Source organism: Eucalyptus grandis, chromosome 8, assembly GCF_016545825.1.
Source record: "Eucalyptus grandis isolate ANBG69807.140 chromosome 8, ASM1654582v1, whole genome shotgun sequence".
Classification (NCBI taxonomy): domain Eukaryota; kingdom Viridiplantae; phylum Streptophyta; class Magnoliopsida; order Myrtales; family Myrtaceae; genus Eucalyptus; species Eucalyptus grandis.
The window spans coordinates 60,877,035-60,899,201 of record NC_052619.1 but is presented as its reverse complement, the minus strand read 5'-3'; the positions used below and the strand labels follow the sequence as shown (position 1 = coordinate 60,899,201).

General features: G+C 41.8%; 3 protein-coding genes and 1 pseudogene across 3 annotated transcripts; 1 reads left to right on the top strand and 3 right to left on the bottom strand.

The window, feature by feature from the left end:
- Positions 1-1,576: 1,576 nt before the first annotated feature.
- Positions 1,577-7,627, bottom strand: LOC104417637 (annotated as a pseudogene).
- Positions 7,628-8,624: 997 nt separating this feature from the next.
- On the bottom strand, positions 8,625-14,810 carry LOC104415424 (putative ankyrin repeat protein RF_0381). The gene is made up of 13 exons (XM_010026708.3): positions 14,634-14,810; positions 14,462-14,524; positions 14,195-14,365; positions 13,670-13,801; positions 13,411-13,550; positions 13,149-13,235; positions 12,439-12,564; positions 11,678-11,830; positions 11,183-11,245; positions 10,007-10,108; positions 9,681-9,851; positions 9,506-9,585; positions 8,625-9,169 (listed from the first exon to the last, which is right to left on the bottom strand). Exons 1-13 carry the CDS (start codon positions 14,662-14,664, stop codon positions 9,115-9,117), a joined length of 1,374 nt encoding a protein of 457 aa, XP_010025010.1. The 5' UTR covers positions 14,665-14,810; the 3' UTR covers positions 8,625-9,114.
- A 1,369-nt stretch (positions 14,811-16,179) lies between these two features.
- On the bottom strand, positions 16,180-17,250 carry LOC104417635. Its single transcript, XM_010028878.2, has 2 exons — positions 16,683-17,250; positions 16,180-16,259 (listed from the first exon to the last, which is right to left on the bottom strand). Exons 1-2 carry the CDS (start codon positions 17,248-17,250, stop codon positions 16,180-16,182), a joined length of 648 nt encoding a protein of 215 aa, XP_010027180.2.
- Positions 17,251-18,947: 1,697 nt separating this feature from the next.
- Positions 18,948-21,530, top strand: LOC104415423 (receptor-like protein kinase ANXUR1). Its single transcript, XM_010026707.2, has one exon. It carries the CDS (start codon positions 18,948-18,950, stop codon positions 21,528-21,530), a length of 2,583 nt encoding a protein of 860 aa, XP_010025009.2.
- The last annotated feature ends 637 nt before the right edge of the window (positions 21,531-22,167 follow it).

Sequence of the window (22,167 nt, the reverse complement as noted above, 5' to 3'; positions counted from 1 at the left end):
TCACACCTCAAAATCGACAAAGCAATAAATGGCTTTAAGTGTGGTACCATCCATATCGATCGGGTCAACATCAAGCTCTAATTCCTCCAACAAGTACTTGCACACTTCAATTTTCCCCGGCAGCGCAGCAAAGCGAAGCGCCCCGCAATTTCTGAAGTCCTTACCGCCGTCCCTGGCCCGTGCATAATGCAGGAACCCAAAAGGCCAGAAAAGCCAACAAATAGGATTTAAAGCACCCAAATGAAAAGGACAAAAAAAAAGAAGAAAGACGCCAAGACATACCCTCGAGCAGATGAAGATTCCTAGTACAGGCTGCAATTAGAAGACGCAGAACTACTCTCCTCACTGCAAATGGGCACGCAAGCGTAGATATAGAAAAGCTTTTGACAACAAATAGCACGTAATATACAAGGATCCTTGGCTCCAGCCGAGTGATCTGATGGTAACCTATCTTCATCCATTACTACTGAGAGAGATGGAGAGAGAAAGACGAGAAGCCCCGAGGGCCCATGACCGAGAGGTCCGTGAACCGCAAACCGCAAGAGTCTTGCTTCGAGACGATGAAGAACGAAATAAATGACGCTGCAGAGAACTTGGAAAAGAAGGGCCACGTCTTTCCGGCTTTCCGCCATGCAGGGAAACTCCCGCGCATTTCGTGCGAGCGGAGCGGGCCGGGCTGGGCCGAGTGTTCGATCATTGGCACCATACCGGTCAACTGGACCCAGGAGGGAAGGCAACCGCGTCGGTTAAATCCGGTACCCGATTCGCCAGAACTTTTGCTGGTCAAGATCATAGAGAAGATTGGCCTTCTCCATTTTAGCCAAAATTTGTTAGACCAGGGAATGGGTTTTGACCGTTAGAGGCTCATTTTAGCTACCATCTTAAACGAGTATAGGAACATGAATACTGCAATCCAGGTGCATTTTGACATCACTTCCACTCGAGTTTCAATCAGGATAATCAACAACGATGGTTGAGTTCGGTTCAGGTTCAGGTTCAGGTTCGGGAATAGTTTAGCCTTTCAAACCAGCGATACTGTCACCATTACACCAAGCCGACCCCAAGTCAGGCTACTACACAGATATCTAAACATTCTCTAAGCTTTGTCTGGCGGCCATGCATGACCTATATATGGTGAATGCATTGGGGTTAGGAGGAAGATTGAGGAGTCGTGGCTGGCAGCATTGGAGAGGATCGCACTATCCTCGTCTTGGGTTGCTGCACAATGTACCACGACGTTCAATGTTCGCAGTAAAGGATCAGAAGACACAAAGAGATTGACTATAGGAGTGTCCGTGGATTTCAACACTGACTGAAAAGAAAAAATTCTTGTTTTGGTCCATGAACAAAACATATGAAACAGCAAAGAACAGTGCAGGCTCACATCAAAATATGATAGGTACCGGAATGCAGAATCCATGAAACCTACAAGAAAGAGCCATGATGTCTCCTGTTTTTAGCTTTAATGATGTTCTTCACTCCTTTCCTGATTTTCCAGCGGAAAGTCACCATGAGGCTTGTGTTCTCTTTCTCTCGGGCAGTGGTGCATGGCCATCCCAAGTGCCTTCTCTCCAGCTCAAGCATCGAGATCATCAGTCTTCACCTTGCTCGAAGTCAAACTCTTTTGGTCCTTACCGCCAAACTTTGTTGAATCTTTGAAAGCTTCTCTACGAAGACGACAAAGCACATATGAAGAAAGGGTGTAAAACTCGAATTCCATGCAAGATATGATTTATTTAGCATCTTAAAGTCAAATGTGCAAGACCATATGTTCTAGGTTAATTGCTCTATGAAAGCAGGGTGCGATATTCAAATTCTACATCTTTGATCAGGCAAATCTGATGCTGAGTTCCCCAAAAAATGTTTAGCTTCTAGTTTTAATCTTTGCGCTCTTTTCTCCAAAAGCCTTTCATTATTTCACAGAACCTAGCCCCATTATTTAGCTGGAGAGAAAAACTTCCATCGTTGGTATCAAAGACTCACGATGTCTTTCTAGTTAAATCCACAACTAGGACTTGACAGAAGACCAGAGAAGTTAAGGATGATGACATAAGAACGAGATAGCTACATATTAGTTTTTAATAGCAAACTGGAAAGAGTTCAGCCTAACCTGAAAGCATTTACGAATTCCCAACTCTCAGGGTCAAGTTTGACGGCCTCAAAGAAAGAATCCGCAGCTTCATCAAACCTCTGCAGCACGTTTCAGAGTCTATACGGTCAGTAGTTAATTAAACCTTCCCGATAGCAATGGACCACAGAAGAAGTGAAAGCATGCCTGCAGTAATTGCAGAGCTGCACCTTCCCGACAGCAAGCTTCTGCCCAATCTGGTCTTAGTGCTCTACAGGCCCTTACATCAACTAGAGCATGTTCTGCTTCCCCCAAGCAAATCCAGCAAAGACTTCTATTGAAAAGCAGACCTGGGTCGTTTGGGTCAAAGCCTCTTGCCTGTAATTTCCAAACCAGACGAGTAGTTTAGTCCAGTCAGATCGAGAGTACCTAAATCAGGTTTTCTTGGTGAACCTTTTTAAGACAAGGTCTGATATCTTCATTGGTGAAAAAAGTTATCATGGACAATGTCAAGAAGAACTGATGACAGAAGAATTTACTTGCGTATAAGCATTTAAAGCTGCATGATAGTCATTTCTTTTAACCGCTGCATCTCCTCTTAATTTGGCTTCTGCAGCTTTCTGTTTTGCTTCTTCACTTTCCTGAGAAAGTGAGGATGTCACAACACAAAACAGTGGAAACTTATGCATTCAATATCTCCACATCAGTGTATTCACAGGAGTTGAGCAATCTGCAATCCCTTACAAATTGGTCACATCATGGATCAATGTACATATCCACATTCGAAGTGTTTCCTGTTTTCGATGCGCTTCACCCACAATATGGTTGAATGACCATTGAGACAAAAAGTAGCTATATCCCCAACTGATATTTGCTAAGGTTCAGAGTGTCTAAAATGCAGAGTGGACGATATGTCATCAAGGAAGAAGGAATGAAAGACAAAGGAAGACCATTGGTGCAACCCTATGGTTATAGGAGACTATCTGTTTCTCCTCCATATCTCCTAATGAAGCATCAACATCATCACACATATCCTTTGTCGCTTGCATATAGCCAACACTGCTCCGTTCTCTTTGAGAAACCTCCAAACAATTTCTTACAAGACCATGACAGACATTATCTCCACATCTATAGAGACTATACGCAAACCATTCTATTAATTCTTACTCTCCCTCTGCATTTCATATAAAACTACAACGAACTGTTACCTCAGAAAGCTTTTCCTTTGTCGATAAGATGTCCTCCTCACGAGTTTCCTTTGCTTTGCCAATTTCTTCCTGCAAATCGAACTTTTGAGCTAGAACACAGTAAAGAAGCACTAGGAGGCCACGTTCAAAGCAAACAATGCGAGAACACTTGTGAATTTACTACCAAATATTATATCCCAACTGGAGACTCCCTTCAGATGGACTAATTTAAAAAGGTCAGAAATTCAAAGATCAACTAGTCTTCTTATAAAAGAGAATAAGGGAACATACAAGATAAGCAGCATATTTTCAATGAACTGACAAATGTAGATTATGTTAAGGAAAAGAAGATGATGAAAATTAAGTAAAACTACAGGGGACCTTTACCTCAGAGAGCTTTTGCTTTGTCAACAAGTTGTCCTCCTCCTTCCGTGTTTCCTCTGCTTCCCCGGCTTCTTCCTGTAAATTTGACTTTTGAGCAAGAACACAATAGAAGGCGCACAAATATTCCAATTTTTATATCAGATAAAAGCAAGAGACACCAAAAACAGAGACTAACAAATCCATCAAAATTTGGAAATTTGAACAACATTCACATGAAGCAAGATGAAATAAGAAAAAGCCACATACAGCAGAGACCTCATTACCTGCTTATCACCACATTCAGCCTGCATATGCACCATGATACCATCCATACTCCACGGAATAGTTTTGATTTTTGAAGTCTTTGAAAAAAGAATCTCCACGGCTGCAAGATTGCCTTTTTGTGCTGCAAGTTGTATGGGTGTTTTGCCAGCCTGTGATGACAGGAACAAATCATGATCTTTAATGAATGATCCACTGCAAGTAAGAGCAACAAAATAATCTTGAAGTCCCCGAAAGACCTTCCATGAATCTATTTCAATGAAGGCGAAGACAATAATAAACAAGATCAGCGATTAGGAATTTAAGTTAAGTGTTTAGAGTGAATTTCTTTTTCCTTTTTTGTATTGTTTGAATTCTACCTTCGTTCAATGTCAAAGCCCTTTCCCAAACGTATGAAGTTTAGTCATTTAGAAATTTTTCATAATCTTTAGATTTTAAATGTGTTTGATTTTCAGATTTTGAGGTGAAAGCATAATGTGATTGTTTTTAGTTCAAACAAATAACACGTTAATAATTTGTGATGGAGCGTGGACCATGCAAAAATATGAAGCAATCATCAATCAAAGGAACTGTTCCTTTTTCTCTGCAAGTTACTGCATTTGCAATTAAACAAGCTTCAGAAGAAGGGGGCAGAGAAAGAAGTTCTATGAACATGAAATTAAAAATTAGGGAGCACTAAAGGTTTAAAGTTCGACCTCATCTCTGACATTGGGATCGGCTTCAGCTTCGAGTAAGCAATTTATGACATCGAGGTTCCCGATGTAAGCAGCAACATGCAGAGGTGTTCCTCCTCCAGGAAAAGAAACATTCACCTTTGCACCCCACTGTATGGACATTAAAATTATGTGCACATGAGAGATATAACGCTATACATAAGCACGTAAAAGCAAGCAAGAGCATTAGTCGGAGTTCCAAGCAGCCACAGTACTTTTTTTCAAATCGAGTATAAATGATACTTCTAAACAATAAAAAGTGGTAAACAAGCATAACCCTCCTGTAAATCTTCGTGATTAAATTGAGTCTCCCATGGAACTTGAATGTTAGCAAGCAAGGAATGCTGATTACACTATGCGCTACTCTATTATCAGAGTTTTATTCAGAGAATAGCACACGGCATTTAAGAAGGCACGACTAAAGGATACAAATAAGCAAGCATAAATGACAGTGGAGACTCTGACTGACCAAAACTTGAGTAAAGCATTATAGCGTCAACTAACCTATGCAAATTGTTAAAAGATAAATGGGTATGATGGAGACAGAAAGACAGCTTGGAGTACAAGAAAATGAAAGTAATCAAACAACTGTATATTCAGGATGATATTAACTCCTAAATGTCTAAAAATTATACAAACCTGAATTAACAGCTTTAAGCATTCAAGCGAACCGATAGTGACAGATGCAAAGAGCGGAGTTGAATGATCAATAGTTTCCGCATTAGGCTGCAAAACAGAAAAAACAAAATTAAATGCCAACTGCTCCACCACATCCCAAAACTCCTTTTCTGTCACTGCTTATGGAATAATCTCAGCACGACGCTGATATAAATGGAGAAGAGACATGAAATAGCAATTTAACAATGTGGTAGGCCAACAAATAAATGATTCTCAAATGTTCCGCCATTGTTTTCTCTCTTTCGTTGCCAAAAATGTATGCACCTTGCCATCTCAAATCACAGTGCTGTCATGGGTGTCTGTTTGTTAAAATCATCAATTACGTCCAATTTTCAAGGTCTTGTTGAAACTACTCCAGCAGTACCATAGCAATCATAATGTAATACCTCAACTTTCAATCCACCCATCCACTTCGTCGTTAATGCATCCAAAGATGAGGATGCGTCCACGATGAAAATATGTTTGTCAATAAGACTTTACTTGGAATACAGCACATGCTCAAAGTTGATTAAACAATTCTCAGATTTTTCCCTATCATCAAACAAATTAAGGAGAATCCACCATAATCTGTAGGGAACTTGACAATGGAAATACATCTACTAATGAAAAGCCACTACAACAACTACCAACCAAACATATATACAATGGCAATGCATTTTGAATGTTAGCGCATATAAAAAATACCTGAACTAGATAATTTTAATACATGCAGTGAAATTAGAACATAAAAGTTAACCCCATACATTGCGCGGTTCCACATGCTTACTACTATAGCATCATCACAGAACAGCTAAATTCCTCCAACCAGGCAACCATTTCCACCTTTCTCTGTCTCTCTATCATTGATTATAGAGGAATATATTTCTTGCATTTTGCTCATGAAGAAAAGTGCACTTGCAGAAGGCATATGCACGAAGTTGCAACTCTCTCTCTCTCTCTCTCTCTCTCTCTCTCTCTCTATATATATATATATATATATATATATATATGGATACAGATATTCAAAGTCACAAAAGTCTGCAATGAAAGAGAGAAAATTAAGAGATTACGTATTTATCAAGCTTACGTTAGCATGATGTTCCAAGAGAAATTTCACAGCATCTTGCTGAGCACAGCCAGCAGCAAAATATAAAGGGCTGCCAAGAGAGCTTTGACACTCAACGTCGGCCCCTTTAGAAAGTAGAAAGTCCATCAATTCGATGTTCCCTGCAAAGAAATAAGCACAGAGAAGCATGTCCATCTTCAGTTGATCAGGACAAGATGCAATGTGCATGCGCTCATGTTTTTGCGTGTGTTTGTGTGTGTGTGTGTGTGTGACAGAGAGAGAGAGAGATCGCTAACTTAGTATGAAAAATCATAAAGGTTAGCTTTATCTTGGAAAGCAATTGCGGCAATTGGTAAACGGAGATGCTTACCAAAGTTACAGAAATGACTTACCGGACCCAGCTGCGTAATGCAATACTGTCAGACCATCATCATTGGGTATAGCAGAATCGGCACCTCGATCTATTAGATACTTCGTTGTTTCAAATGCTTCGCTCCGGCAGCAAGATGAAGAGGAGTCTCACCTGAAAAAGAAACAATTTTTTTCGGAAGATTATGCGTCTCCTACTTGCAGGTAATTACTGATAGTGAACCATAGCAGGGTAGCCACAACCCCATGAAAGCAGTAGCCCGAAAAGACTCAAGTTTCGCAAAACCAGGCTTCCACACTTTGACAAAAATCTAAAGAAATAACAGGGCAAAATAGATATGGCTAAAAGCGGGGATACCCGCAACATCCTTTGGGTCCACATCAAGCTTCAACTCCTCCAACAAGTACTTGCACACTTCAATTTCGCCCTGTATCGCGGCTAAATGAAGCGCCCCACGTCCGTCATGGTCCTTAGCATCCGCAATGGTTCTCGCCATCCCTCTCCCATCATCGAGTTGCGAAGCCACCTCTGTTTCACCACGTTATCCGACAGATGCATCTCATTATGCAGAAATCCAAAGGAAAGAAATCGAACTCGGACCAAGAAAAAGATGCGAGAAGAAGAAGAAGCCAAGATGTACCCTTGAGTAAGCCGAGATTCCGGCACGAACTGCATTCAGAAAACTCAGGACTTTCGGGCACACTGCAAAGTTCGGTTCAAGAATGAAGTTAAGAACATCGGATCATCATCAAGAAGCACGCTTAGAATCACTGCAAACTGAAATGGTGAAAATGTACTCGATTTCCCGTTCAAACGGTGATGATACGTACTCCTCTTTCTCCCCGCCATTACAAATGCACATACAGAGAGAGAGAGAGAGAGAGAGAGACCTTTGAGGGGAGTGGACGCAGGAGACGCCATGGCCAAAGCTTTCACAGAGCTCAAAGAGGACGAAGTATGATTGGTAGATCAGGTGTGGCAGAATCTTGAAAGGGGCATGCCTTTTAACGGTTCCGCATGGCCAAACCCCGCGCAAAATCTCAGTGCGAAGAGCGGTTATGCTGGTAAGTGACAGTTGTGGTAGTTGACAGTTAGACGTTGCTGACTTGAGTTTGTTCGGTACTTAACTGAATTCCACGGAGCAAAAGTACATTGAAAGTCTTAAGACTTATACGTACGGAGCGCAATCAAGCATTTGATTTCTTTTTTTATTATAAAAAAAAGTACAATCGAGTTGTTTTAGCAAATGGCTCCTAAATCAGCGCACGCGACATCCAAAAATTACCTATGCAAAGGCTTGAAATTGCACTTTGTAACATAAGTTTAGAACTCGACTATACTTTTTGATAAAGATTTATGACTTAAGCAAAACGATCAAATGGTTTTTCTATTTACAACATACACGATTTCTCACAAGATTTAGGACTTGTGGTGTCATTCGTTTATATTTCAGGCGGATTTGGTGTTTTTGGCTGCTCTTGGCTTACAATTCACTTTGTCAAAAACCACACTTCAATTTTTCACTTAAAAAATAGAATTTAATATATTCGAAATTGAGAATACTTCGAGCGATTATATTTCTGTCATTAAATAAGATATTTATAATCAGTAAGTTAAGCTGAGCAAAACGCAAAATCAAAATGCTAAAAGGCGCAATCAAAACTAGATAACACACCTGTGGCCAAACAACAAAAGAGATAGATAAACACCGAATTGCCTTACACGACCTGATTTAGTAATGAAATGAAATGGCCCATGTAAAACAGAAATGGAATTAAATGAACGATGAAATATCATCAGATGGAGACTCCAGTTTCCTTGTTGACGTTGTCTGATAAATTATGAAACAACAGATGAGTGTCTGCATGGAAGTGGATGAGCATTCTCTTTTTAGTCATGGCTTTGCTGAAAAGGGAAAAAGATCAAATTAATCTGGTTTTGACTCAAGAGACCATCGGAGAAGAAATGGAAAACTTCAACTATGATGGTCGAAACAAGATCATTTCTTTTTTCGGTCCATCAACGAGCCAAGACCGAACAGATCAGTCACACAGCTCAACAACCAAGGCCGAGCATACCATTCTCGGTGGATGGCGAAATCTTTACAACAGCAGGCCTCACTCGGACAAAAATGCATAAAGCTCGTTACCAAGAACATGATATGCAACTGATGGACAAAATTCGAACAAGCTCAAAAAGGAAAACCCAAAAAAAAAAAGGTTAATGCCGTCATTCTCACTCAAATGGCCTCCCCTCACATGCTACAATTCTTCTTTTACTGATTTTACAGCAAAATTTGGCACGGGCATATAGTCTTTCTCGGGAAAAATGGCGCATGGCTATCACAAGCAATGTCCCCTCAACTCGAGCATCAAGTTTTTTTCTCACAGCATCTCAAGCATTTCAAGTCATGAACTCTTTTTGTCCGTACCATGGAACTTCCTTCCAGCTTCGACAGCTTCTCTGCAAAGACCAGAAAACATGTCAAAAGGCTAAACTCATATTTCATGCAAATTCTACTTATGTGAAAAGCAACAGCTGAAAATGCACTTAACAGGAACAGATACTTTGCATTTTAGACCATGAAATCTTCTCCACGGACAGAAGAAGCAGGATATGGTAGTGTCCCTCAACTCTTTGACACTATTACTCTATCTCACAATTACAGCCAGTTTTCAGAGGCTTTAGCGTTAGGCACACCCAAACTTTTAGCTTCAACCTTTTCTTTAGTCACAGACAATACCAAAACAAAAATCTAGTATGTCGTAATTCAGATTGGATAAGTCTTCTCAGCCTAACCTGAAAGCGTTTACAAGCTCCTTATTTTCAGGGTCAAGCTGGACACCCTCATAGAAAGAATTAGCTGCTTCGTCAAACCTCTGCAGTAGATTTCCCAGTCATATATAGGTGCACAAAGGCACAAACACTAATGCCGATGATGGACTAATGGACTAGAGATTAAGAGAACACATGCCTGCAAAAGACTTAATGCTGCGCCTTCCCTATAGCAGGCTTTGGGCCAGTCTGGTCTAAGTTCCCTACAGGCCTTTGCATCAACAAGAGCATGTTCAGCTTGTCCCAAGCGAATCCAACAAAGACTTCGGTTGGAAAGCAAAGTCGCATCATTTGGATCAAAGTCTATTGCCTGTAATAACCAAACCAAAAGAGTGTTTCATTTGAGTCGGATTGAGAGCACATCACATTTAGATCCACATTTCATATATTAGCCAAAAAAAGTTTCGATCTTTGTTATACTGGAGACACAAGTTGACTAAATGACAATGCATTTGGAAGGAATACTTGTGTGTAAGCGTCTAAAGCTGCTTGATAGTCTTGTCTTCGAAAAGCATCATCTCCCCTTGATTTTGCTTCTGCAGCTTTCTGTTTTGCTTCTCCACTTACCTGAGAAAGCAAATATATCACAAGATTAAATTGATAGAAATTTGTGCATGCAACATGTCCAAATCAAACATCACACCTAAGGTGAGTGAGCTACAAGCATAAATGTGATGGATCACAGGTATATCCACATCCAAAGGCGTAAATTGGTGAGTGAAAGCTATAACACCAATTAGAGGTGAGCATGGTTCCAGGTTCTAGGGTGTGTAGAAGATATGTTCCAAGTTCCAAAATGAGGAACTTATTCCGATGGGTAGGTTCTAGGTTTCATTTGAAACTTGGACAGAACGTGGAACCGCTCACCCCTATTTACAAGTATTTTTTTGCTACTTAAACCTGAATTGGTTTGCCAAAGCCAAAGCAAAGCTATGGACTATCAACAGCTGGATATAGCCACCGAGTCCTCTTTAGTTGTGGCGCACTTAAAAAGTCTACAAAACGAGGTAATTTCAAACCATTTTTCATGTCAAAATCAAAAAAACAAAAACAAAAATAAAAAAATAAAAGGATAAATTAGGCTAACTAAAAATAAAACGAAAAAAAAAAAATTGGGCAGTTCTCAAGTAGACCCCGGAACCTGTGACAAGTTAGGTTTTAGCTTTTAGATTCCAAGGTAGGTTTTAGATTCTAAAAAATGGAGGAACTTAGATGAAACTTGTAACCGCTCACCCCTAACACTAATAATTTCATAGAAAACAAGAAGACAATTAGTCCATTATTAAACTTTCAACGAACTTTCCACAATCTCAACAACCATAGGCAAACTTTTACAAATAACATCAGGTATTGTTAATCGCCCACCTAGAATTTCCTCTTCAATTCATTATGCTATCAAAATTTCTTCCTCCATGAGTTACTTGCAAATGAATGGCAGAGTGATAATAAAAACTGCTTGTATTTTCATTAACTATCCATTTAAATGCATCAAGAAAGAAAACATCATTACAAGATAAGCAAATCAAAAATCATCTAGTACACCTGACCAATAGAAGAAGGAAATCACAAACTATAAATAGACTACTATAAGATAAAAGAGAACACGATCAACGAGAAGTGAAAAGTCCAATGAAGCATCACCTCGGGAAGGTTTCGGATTTTCGTTGCGGTATCCTTCTCTCCACCAGTTGCCTTGACTTCTTCCTGCAGATTGTACTTTTGAGCTAGAACACAATACAAGAATCACAAGAATCTGATTTCATATCAGATAAATGCTAGAAAATCTGCGCTATCATCAATAAACGTTCGTTCCAACTGAAGGACTCACTCCAGATGATGAACTTGTGGATGCCTTAGTACAACAATTAGAAATTGAAAAGGAGATTGTACGAAAAGGCTCTTTCTTAAGGTCAGAATAAAAGAATATTAAATGAAATATCTTCATGTTTGATTAGCATATTCTCTTCCAAAATTCCCCCTTAATTACAATGAACATCTAAATTATGTGATCAAGCAAAAGCACAAGTAAATGCAAAGCATTTGACATGTGATCTTTTCTGGGCAACTCCGTCTAGTCCAGTGAAGCAATTGAGGAAAAAAACACCAAAAACAAACGATTTAAGTCACAGCACCTACCTGTGCATTACCAGCTTCAGTCTGCATATACTCAATGATTCCATCCACACTCCATTTGGGAATACTGTGAACTTGGGTAGTCTTTGAAAAAAGAATCTCCACAGCTGCACGATTGCCTCTTAATGCTGCAACCTGTATAGGCTTCAGCCCATCCTGTGATGACGAGAAGCAAAATTACACTTGCATGCTGTATCATAAACCATTTTCAATGACAACCCTGTGAAAGTGAAATCATACTACTGCTTCAGAAATTCATCCCGAGACCTATTGTGGTTAATGCCTTCAGCATTATTGGTTAAGTAAAATAAATCTTGGACCTGTATGTTTAGAATTAAGTTTAAGTAAAAGGAATTTTTTTCCTGACAAAATTTAAAATGTTATTGAAATTGAGAGAATTATTGAAAAAAAAAATGAGAACCTACATGTCAACATTTGTATATTGTGATAGCTTCAGGCATCTGGGTTTCAAAAAAAAAGAAAAAAATCAAACTGCATCTGTCGCAAGATTTAGATCAAGCAAAAAGTAAAAATTTATTCAGATATGACCTTATTTTTATGATAAGGCACCAAACCAAGCAAAACTCTAAGCAATCATAAACATCTCTTTCCCATCTTTAATATAAAAGGAACTCTTTATCAACCATCTTAACTTAATTTAATGATATACAAAACAAGCAAGCTTTAAGAAAATGCAAATCGATAAAATGCTAACATTAGATACAAACATTTTTAGCAAATTAAAGCCTTTTAAAGTTCTCAACCTCCTCCATGATATTGGGATCAGCTCCAGCATCTAATAAGCAGTTTATGATTTCTGGGTTCCCATTATCAGCAGCAATGTGCAAAGGTGTCGCTCCTCCAGCACTAATATTCACACTAGCACCAGCCTGAATGGAAGGCAAAATCACAAGAATCATTACAAGAGATAAACTTAAGTTACTTCTGGGTAGTAGTGGAAATATATGCCCATAAAAGCAAGCACAAATACAAAAGGAAAAAAGATTCATGGCATCCACAGCATCAACTTCAGATGAGTATAAACTGTAGTTTCCAAAAATCAAAAGAAGCATTCAGATGGAAGTCCTAGTTAAATATCCAGAATTAAACAAAGTTTATGATGAAAATTTTGCAAGAAAATGGACGTTGATTTCTTCATCTGCTAGTTAAACAAAGATAAGAGAAAATGTAACCAGTGTTAGCACAAGAAATAAGCAATAATAGCATAGTTTACAGAACTAACAAGGGAGATAAAAAGAAAAAAGGAAAGACAAGTATCAAGGAAGTTTCAATGGAAGGTTCTGATTGAACCTTGAATATAGCAGTAAAATGTCAAAGGTCTTACACACATAGATAAGGAGAGAAAAGCCTCCATGAAAACTGAATTTTATTTTAAAATAAATAAATAAAAGAGCAACAACAACAGTATATCCAAGACATGACTTAAATCTTAAAGGCCAAGAAACTCTAAAACCTGAATCAACAGCTTCAAGCATTCAACAGAACCGGCAGCCACAGATGACAAGAGTGGAGTGATGTTATCATCAGTTTCAGCATTGGGCTGCAAAACAAGATATCAAAGTTAAATACAAAATAATCACGCCACATCACAATACTTCTGTCTAGTAACTCTACAGGCAAATGCCAGACTAAATCCTCCTCCCTCTCTTCTGAAAGTACCTTTTTTTTTAAAAAAGAGATATAAGTATAAGAAGTAACAACTTCAACAAGCTTACATTAGCATGATGTTCCAAGAGAACCTTTACAGCATCTGGTTGAGCATGACCAGCAGCCCAAATTAGAGGGGTGCCAGCATCACTTTGAGAATCAATATCAACACCTTTAGAAAGTATAAACTTCAGCAATTCAATGTCACCTGAAATCAAGTAAGCACAGATAAGCATATCTATCCTCAAAAGATAACATAACAAGATTGTGTGAGGAACCATACATGCTCAAACATAGCAGTCTCCAAAGATACAGAAACCAACTTACCTATTCCAGCAGAATGGTGTAGCGCTGTCACACCTAAGTCACTAGGAATATCAGGATTGGCACCTCGCTCTAGTAAATATTTGGCAGTATCAGTATGCCCTTGGCGAGCCGCATGAATAAGAGGAGTCTCGCCTACAATGGAAAAAAAGATTCCAGTAAATTGATAAGCTTTTTCCTGAAACAGATACTGAACTATTAGCCAGTATAACCAAGGCCGACCAGATGCGAGAAAAGATTTGTGATCAAATAGACGCTCAAAGAGACTCAAAAATTTTCATTGCAAACTTAAATTCTACAACATCAGAATGCCAATGTCTTAGTACAAGAAACTCAACGAATTCAGTACATAGACACAACATGCAGTAGCTACTAGCCATAACAAATTTCAGGCTCAGCTCCAGCAAATATCATGAACCTCACACAGCTAGAGAGATTAACCATTACACGCACCGCCGCCCGAAATCAACAAGGTCATAAATAGTCAAAAACAGATAAACAAATAACAAACAGCTAAAAACAGGATACCATCATCGTCCTTCGTATCGACGTCGAGCTTCAATTCCTCCAGCAAGTACCTGCACACCTCAGTCTTGCCCTCTCTCGCGGCGAAATGCAGCGCGCCGCGCTTGTTCGCGTCCTTAACATCCGCTATTGTCGTCGCCATCCCTTTCCCATCATCGAGCTGCGACGCTAGCTCTGCGCCCCATAAACCCAGCAATTCAAAAACAAGATGCAGTGCACAACACAGAGAAAAAAAAAAAACCCAAAACAACAGAAGTTGCCAAGACGTACTCTTGAGCAAATCAAGATTCCCAGTTTGGGCGGCATTCAGAAAAAGCTGAACTTTCTGCCTCACTGCAATCATCAGCACATGAACGAAGTTACCCAGCATGACATATGAAAGAAAAAGAGCATTTCTTCATCCGCAAGACGCGCCCATTCAGAGAGAGACAGAGACAGAGACCTGCGAGGGCATCAGATGCATCGGGAGCCATGGTCGATTAACCCGCGGCAGCTGCGGAAATCCGACCAGTCTCGGCCTGCTTCTTGCAACGAAGGACGAAAAATTCGAGCTTGCTCGACAGTTCGCAGGTGGGTCTCTGCGCACGCTTCTGGAGCAATAAAGAATGCGAGGACTCTTCCGGGTTTCAGGTTACACGACAGAGACAACCCCTCCGTGCGGTGAGTCAACTCGGGTCAGCGAATCCGAGTTGATTCCGGTTCGAGGGCGGTCCGGCTCGGGCTGAGCCGGAATCCCCTTCGGCCGGACCGGGTCGGGTTTGGGTAAAGGAAACGCTAGGCTTTTCCTTTTGGAGTCTGCTTTTTGTAATTTAATCGAACTTAATGATCCCAAATTCAAATAATCTGCCTGTGATTACCCAAACTATTAAAGTGGCCATGCCTAATTATCTGCCATAATAAGTCTAATTACAGATCATGGCTCGACCCCAACAAGAAATTATCAATTTTTTTATTTATGTTGATCATATTTATGTCGAAAATCATATGGGCTTATTTGATATTCCATTCTGAATAAATTTAGTCTTAAAGCAATGTGCGAGTATAATAAGAACTTTAATTATTGCCTAGTAAAGGAAGAAGAAAAGAAGCAAATACAATCTATGGAGCCAAACACAGCAACAGAATTTGATCAATCCTTTTTTTCCGTCATTAACTTTAAAAGGCAAAACGCCGCACTAGGGAACATGCCGTCGCTAACAAGTTTGAGGAATGGAAATTGAATGCCTTTAACGACAGCTCAAAAACGTTGCACGTTCTCTGCTGATGGTAACGACATTCTTCTACTTTAGTAATTCAAAAGCATAACTTTTAAATAACAAATCATCACATTCAATTCAAGCTTATTCTCACAACTCCTCCGATGATTCGTCCTCACTTATATTGAGACTACTTAGTTGAGTCATGTGAGCAATAAGTTTTCTTGATAATCTAGGCAGGATCGATAATTTTCCCAAAATCCCACAAATTCTTTCTAATTAGTCAATTCATCACTCAAACTGTTTCGATAAGGCCCAATTCGATTATTAACTTTAATGTATAATCTAAAACCTCAATATAACATTCGCCACGAAGAATTACGTTTAGCAGTTGTAAAGCTAGTCGATCGAAAGTCAAAACCCTTTTCGCCATCTTCTAAATCAAGTAACGCAAAATTACTCATGAAGCAGGGGCTGGAAGCAAAGAGAAAAAAGAGCAAAATATGTTGTCTTGGAGCGACGAGTCATTGAGAAGGTTAAGAAGACATCTGTCTTCTCGGTTTATATTGGCTCTGCATTTATACAAAGATCAAAAGCCATCATTATCCATCAGCCCTCGTTCTGGCTGCTTCACGGATCATCAAACGAAACCCTAATTTTTTTTTCAGTTAAAAGCTTCTCTCCCTTTCTCTCGTTCCTCCTCGGTTTTTTTTTTTTTTCCTTCCTTCTTCTTCTTTTCGTTTCCTGTACAAGCTAGTAGTCCCACGCACCACACACACCCAAATCGATTTCTCAGGATGATTGCATTAGAGAGCACGCCACGGCTTGAGCCCAGTGCCTCAGTTTGGTCTTCACATGCTGAGGATCATCACCTGTAGTTCAAAAACAGCAAAGTACTTCACATTAATATTCATATAATGAAATGACTTTGACCAAAATGCAAAGATAACAAGAAACAACGTGTGTGTTTTGTCATGTATAGTAATGGGTTGAATTTGTTACATTAATATAGTAGGTTGATCTCTGGCTTGGGCATGTGGGCTAATTTTGAAAGCTTTTGGAATGCAAATGAATTGAAATTGTTCAAGACCATTGAAGAAGATGACAGAGATTAGATTGTAGTAGTTGATGAATGGAATGTCAAAGGTTTCGATGAAGGTGCTCGCCATTTATAAAGTTTTGTAGATGAATCATTTTTCTCATATTTTTTGCAAAACGAAAGCATTTTCATGAGAATAATTTCTAACTATGACATGTATTCAATCAATGAATACATGCATCTTCGAAAGTCTTGCCTGGGTTACAGATCTTCCAAGCGTCGGGGTCGCTCATGGGGCTATCAAAGGACGAGGACCGCCCGCCGGGCGAGGTTGGCGATGACAGCCCTTGGCTCTGCGGCGTCGACACGGGGCTCAGGGAGAGCTGCCGGTTCACCGCAAAGTAGAGGTCGAGAGCCGGCAGCGTGTTGCACAGCTTCTGCCCGTCCTCCTCCTTGAAGCCGAACCCAAGCTCGATGCTCCCCTTGAGCTCGTTCAGGTCCTCATCCGTGATGTCGCCGAGGCCGCTCTTCCTGAGGATCTGGCGCCGTCGCTTCTCCCACGCGATGTCGCGGGGGGTCTCGCACATGGACAGCTGCTTCGTCAGCCGCTTCCGGTTCTTCCACCGTGGCGGCACCAGCGGCATGCGCTGCAGCTCCTCCAGGTCAGACGAGCTGTGCGGGGACCGCGACGACGAGGACCGGTCCGTCGACGAGCTGGAAGACAAGGGCAAGGCCTGCTTCTCTTCATTACCTTGGTCGGCGTCCTCCATGCCGAGAGGCTGCTGCTGCTGCTGTAACGTGTTTACCTCTTCCGTACTGCACATGTTGAGGCCTGGAACAGCATGGGCCACCACCGCCAGGGGTGGGATATCGGGGAGTGGCGGTGAGTCGAAAATGCGGGTTAAAACTAATTTGTACTCAGAAGAAGAGAGGACGATGTTATTTTCTGTTATTATCGGGCTGAATTCGACGATACAGCACCAGCCCGACCAGCTCAGAACGAGAAGAAGGTGATGAAGAGAGCTTTAATGGAGGACAACAGTGTAAAACCTAAAAATGGTTAGGAAGAGGCGCCAGTCGCGCCCATCCATCAGAAGGTTTGCGTCATTCTGGCACCGTCCATCTGTAACCAGAAAGAGAACAGTCTATGGAATGCTACATTTCAGGGGTTAAATATGAAAAAAAAATGGTGAAAGATGGTGGCATCAGAATCTTCTCCCCGGTGATTAACAAGAACATGTTTGATTAATCTTTTCCCCGGTCGTGACCAGTTAACAACGAAACCTAGAAATGGCCGCTTTGGATGAGTCATGTCCGCAACTTGACAATCTTAACGGATCTCACGCTTCGAACGAGACTTAAAAGAATTGAGGAGCTATGGCGTATTTATACGAGCAAAAGAGTTTTCCACAAATTAGTAAATTGGACTTTTCGCACATTTGGCTTGCCAAAAGTGACTAGTTAAAGGAAAACCATTTACGACATGCTTAAAGTTCAGAAAATGGAATCCTTACCCTAAAAAAGGGAAAGCATTTTCTTGAAAGATAATTTCCAGGAAAATATTTTCCTTTGTCATGAAACTTTCTTCGAAATAAATACACCCTTAGTTCAGTTTAATTTTGATTTATGATTATTTGCCCCCTGATGTGATATTATGCTATTATAATTCACGACGGTGGTTTTTATGGTTTTATCAAGAAAACTTTGAAGTTAGAAACCATCTTCCGAATCTGCTTAGTGGAGAGATTTTAGAGGGTTTAAGCAGAGGACTTCTAATTATTATGGGTAACCGCTCGGATTCATCAGTTAAAGATGTAATAAATGTTTTATGCACGTCCGGTGGGTTGTTGTAGAATGACAGAACTCGATCTCAGGATACCTTCAACAGCATTTTAAAGGGCCTTTCGAGAAGATCCGATGCTTTTGAGTTCGATTCTATTCTTGCACGTACTTCAGTTATGCCAACAACCTTGTGCAACTGTGTTCTGTTCTATCCCTGGAGAGTTTTCGGGAGGGCACTGCTAAATTTAGGCTTCTAGTTTTTTTTTCTGGATCCCTCTTCCAGGAAAAGTACCTGCCTTCGCGCGACAAAACAATGTGTCGGATGTCCCTCGCCTTCATCGATTCTTAACCGACTCCGACCTTCGGATCGATCATCGGGTGAACCCCCAAAAATGGGTAGCAGAAAATAGGAGCAAGCAGAGAGAGAAGGAGGGAGAGAGAGAGAGAGAGAGGTGTTCCATTCATCATACAAAAGCAAACCAAGAAAACCCTGCCGTGTTTTCTTGCCTGGTTCCGCTCCAGGTGAGGGCAAAGCATGTTTTGAGCTTCCATGGCTGATTAAAGACGTTCGCCATGATCTCTAGAACAGAAGAGAGAGAACCCAGAATCCGCTAATCGTTCGGTTTGGCGTACAGGAGTCCCTCTCTTTCCTTTCCCTTTCTTTGAATGAATTACGACTGATTAACCCAATCCTGAATTGCTTTCCTGTACGCCAAGGTCCTCTCTTTGTTGAGTAAACATGTACAAAAACATCCAGATTTTGCTTTCTATTATATCTGTATCCGTTCTTTTCAATTGCCTCTACGCGTCAAGTGCGGACCCGGCTCCGTTGATCCTTAGCTGTGGGTCGACTGGCGGCGGGAAGGATGCCGACGGGCAAAAATGGGATTCGGATTCTAAGTACTTCACTTCCAACAACTCAACGTCGGAGAAAGCCATGTTTCAAGACCCCTCGCTCCCCTCCGATGTCCCATACATGTCCGCCCGGATCTTCACCTCCGTAGGGACATATCAGCTGCCCGTGAAATCCGGCAACCGCTACTGGGTCAGGCTCCACTTTTACCCGTCCTCATATGGATCCCTTGATCCTGCAGACGCATACTTCTCGGTGGTCGCCGGCAGCGTCACCCTCTTGAAGAATTTCAGCGCCTCGGTCACGGCTCAAGCTCTCACACAGGCCTACCTCGTGAAGGAATATTCTCTGGTGCCCTCGGACTCGGATTTTGTGAACATCACTTTCACGCCTTCAGATAAGCACAGTGGAGCATTTGCCTTTGTGAATGGCATTGAGCTGATTCCGATCCCGGACTTGTTCGACTCGGCACAGATGGTCGGGTTCTCAGACCAACCTGTCGATGCCAAGGCTGCAAATCTACAGACGATGTATAGGTTAAATGTTGGAGGGCAGTACATTCCTCCGAGCAATGACTCCGGTTCGCTCACTCGAACATGGTACGATGATACGCCTTATTTGTATGGAGCAGTGGCGGGAGTCACAAACGAGGCCGACAAAAAAGTCAAGATCCAGTACAATGATTTGCCTGACTATGTTGCGCCGGTTGATGTTTACAGAACCGCAAGATCCATGGGGTACGATAAGAATTTAAACAAGAACTATAATCTGACTTGGCAGTTCCAGGTGGATGCAAATTTCACCTACCTTGTGAGGATGCACTTCTGTGATTACTTCTGCACTAAGGTCAACCAGAGAGTTTTCACTATCTACATCAACAATCAGATTGCCCAGGAAGCGGCCGACGTGATCGGATGGGCAAGTGCGGAGGGGGTGCCGGTCTATAAGGATTATGCGATTTTTGTCAGCGACGGGAAGGGGGATGAGCAAATCTCGATAATGATGCAACCCTCTGTCACTGCAGATCCTCCCCCGGAGTACTACGACGCTCTCCTAAATGGGCTGGAGATATTTAAGATAAGCGATGCGACCGGAAACTTGGCGGGTCCCAACCCGGAGCCATCGGAGATGCTAGTCAAGGCTGAGGCCGAGGCCGCGGCTAAGGCTAGTGAAGCAAAGGCTTTCACTTCATCAACAAGCAATGTCAAGTTGATCAGCGGGGCGGCTGGAGGAGCCGCTGTATTTGGTGCCTTGGCAGCAATATGCATCACAGTCTACGTTAAAAAGAAGAGAGTCCTCGGAACCGAATCGCATACAACTAGCTGGTTGCCTATCTCGGGTTTCTCCCATACGGCGGGAAGCAAATCGCATGCCTCTGCTGCTAGCCACCTCTCGTCAGAGGCTCAGTGTCTCAGCCGACGTTTCTCGTTAGCTGAAATCAAACAGGCGACGAGGAACTTCGACGAGTCTTATGTCATTGGGGTCGGAGGCTTCGGCAAGGTCTACAAAGGAGTCCTTGATAAGACCATGAAGGTGGCCATCAAGAGGTCAAACCCTTCCTCAGAACAGGGAGTCAATGAGTTCCAGACTGAAGTGGAGATGCTTTCCAAGTTGAGACATAAGCACTTGGTGTCGCTGATCGGATACTGCGAGGAAGAAAACGAGATGTGCTTGGTTTACGACTACATGGCGCGCGGAACGATGAGGGAACACATCTACAAAGGAAACAACACTCCGCTCTCCTGGAAGCAGAGGTTGGAGATCTGTATCGGCGCAGCGAGAGGACTTCACTACCTTCATACAGGGGCAAGGTACACCATCATTCACAGGGATGTCAAGACCACCAACATTCTCCTGGACGAGAACTGGGTAGCGAAGGTTTCAGATTTCGGGCTCTCAAAGACCGGTCCTAACATGGATAAAGGCCATGTTAGCACTGTGGTGAAAGGAAGCTTTGGGTACTTGGATCCCGAGTACTTCCGCCGGCAACAGCTGACCGAGAAATCCGACGTCTACTCCTTCGGGGTCGTCTTGTTTGAAGTTTTGTGTGCAAGACCTGCATTGAACCCTAGCCTCCCAAAGGAGCAAGTCAGTCTTGCAGATTGGGCTCTGAACTGTCAAAGAAGGGGAATCCTCGAGGAGATCATTGATGCTCAGCTCAAGGGCAAGATCAACCCCGAGTGCTTGAAGAAGTTCGCGGAGACCGCTGAGAAGTGCTTGTGCGAGCACGGACTTGAGCGTCCTACCATGGGCGACGTGCTGTGGAATCTCGAATTCGCTCTCCAGTTGCAGGAGAACGCGGATGGTTCTAGCCATTCCTCTCGCCGAGCAGGAAGCAATGTTTCCGAAGAAGTCGCTCCACGACTGGACGTGAACAGCCTGAGCATCGGCAGCGAGCACGAGCTGACCCAAGATTCGGACGACCCGAACGCTATTTTCTCACAGATAGTCAATCAGAAAGGCCGATAAGGACGCCGTTACCATCCCGATTCGCCAATTTACCTAGATGATTCTGACTTTATTTTCTGGTTTTTCTTATAGTAACATTAAGTGGGATGCATGTTGAAGGTAACACCAGGTGAAGCTGCATCTGTACTTGTGACGTTCAGACTGAATTGACAATTGTTGGGGGGTTTTTCTTGCAAAATAATCTATAAATTGGCATTACTTATTACCGCTAATACTTTTTGTGTTCTCACCCTCTCGGATCATCCGTCGACCTATGACATCCAAGCTTTGTCAACTCATATTCTCCGGTGAGCTTACGTAACGGAGATCCAGCAAAGTCAAGACCGCTCCATCGCCAATATGCGTGGTTTATTCCCCCAGATATTCGAGACTAGCTAGTACTTATCTCATCTACCACTTGATCCCGCACATCTAGGCTACGTTCCGTCATACAGAATCTTTTGTCGGATAGAATAAAATCGGATAAGATAAAGATAGAATAAGATAGCAACAGAATTCAATATTACCTTATACAAGGTTTGACAGGTACCAGATAAAACACGAATATAGGCGCGCTCAATTACCATTTTACTGATCTTTCCTCTATGCTAACTGGAGCTATAAGTTCCAGCGTTTCTCAGCAAGGGGAACATCGTCA

Coding starts and splice junctions, on each gene's coding strand:
- LOC104417635 (XM_010028878.2), bottom strand. CDS start 17,250: ATGTGCAGTACGGAAGAGGTAAACACGTTACAGCAGCAGCAGCAGCCT. Junction 16,260..16,682: donor TTGGAAGATCTGTAACCCAG/GCAAGACTTTCG, acceptor TTTGAACTACAG/GTGATGATCCTCAGCATGTG.
- LOC104415423 (XM_010026707.2), top strand. CDS start 18,948: ATGTACAAAAACATCCAGATTTTGCTTTCTATTATATCTGTATCCGTT.
- LOC104415424 (XM_010026708.3), bottom strand. CDS start 14,664: ATGGCTCCCGATGCATCTGATGCCCTCGCAG. Junction 9,586..9,680: donor CAGCATTAAGTCTTTTGCAG/GCATGTGTTCTC, acceptor AATCTACTGCAG/AGGTTTGACGAAGCAGCTAA. Junction 9,170..9,505: donor GAGCTTGTAAACGCTTTCAG/GTTAGGCTGAGA, acceptor TGGTCTTTGCAG/AGAAGCTGTCGAAGCTGGAA.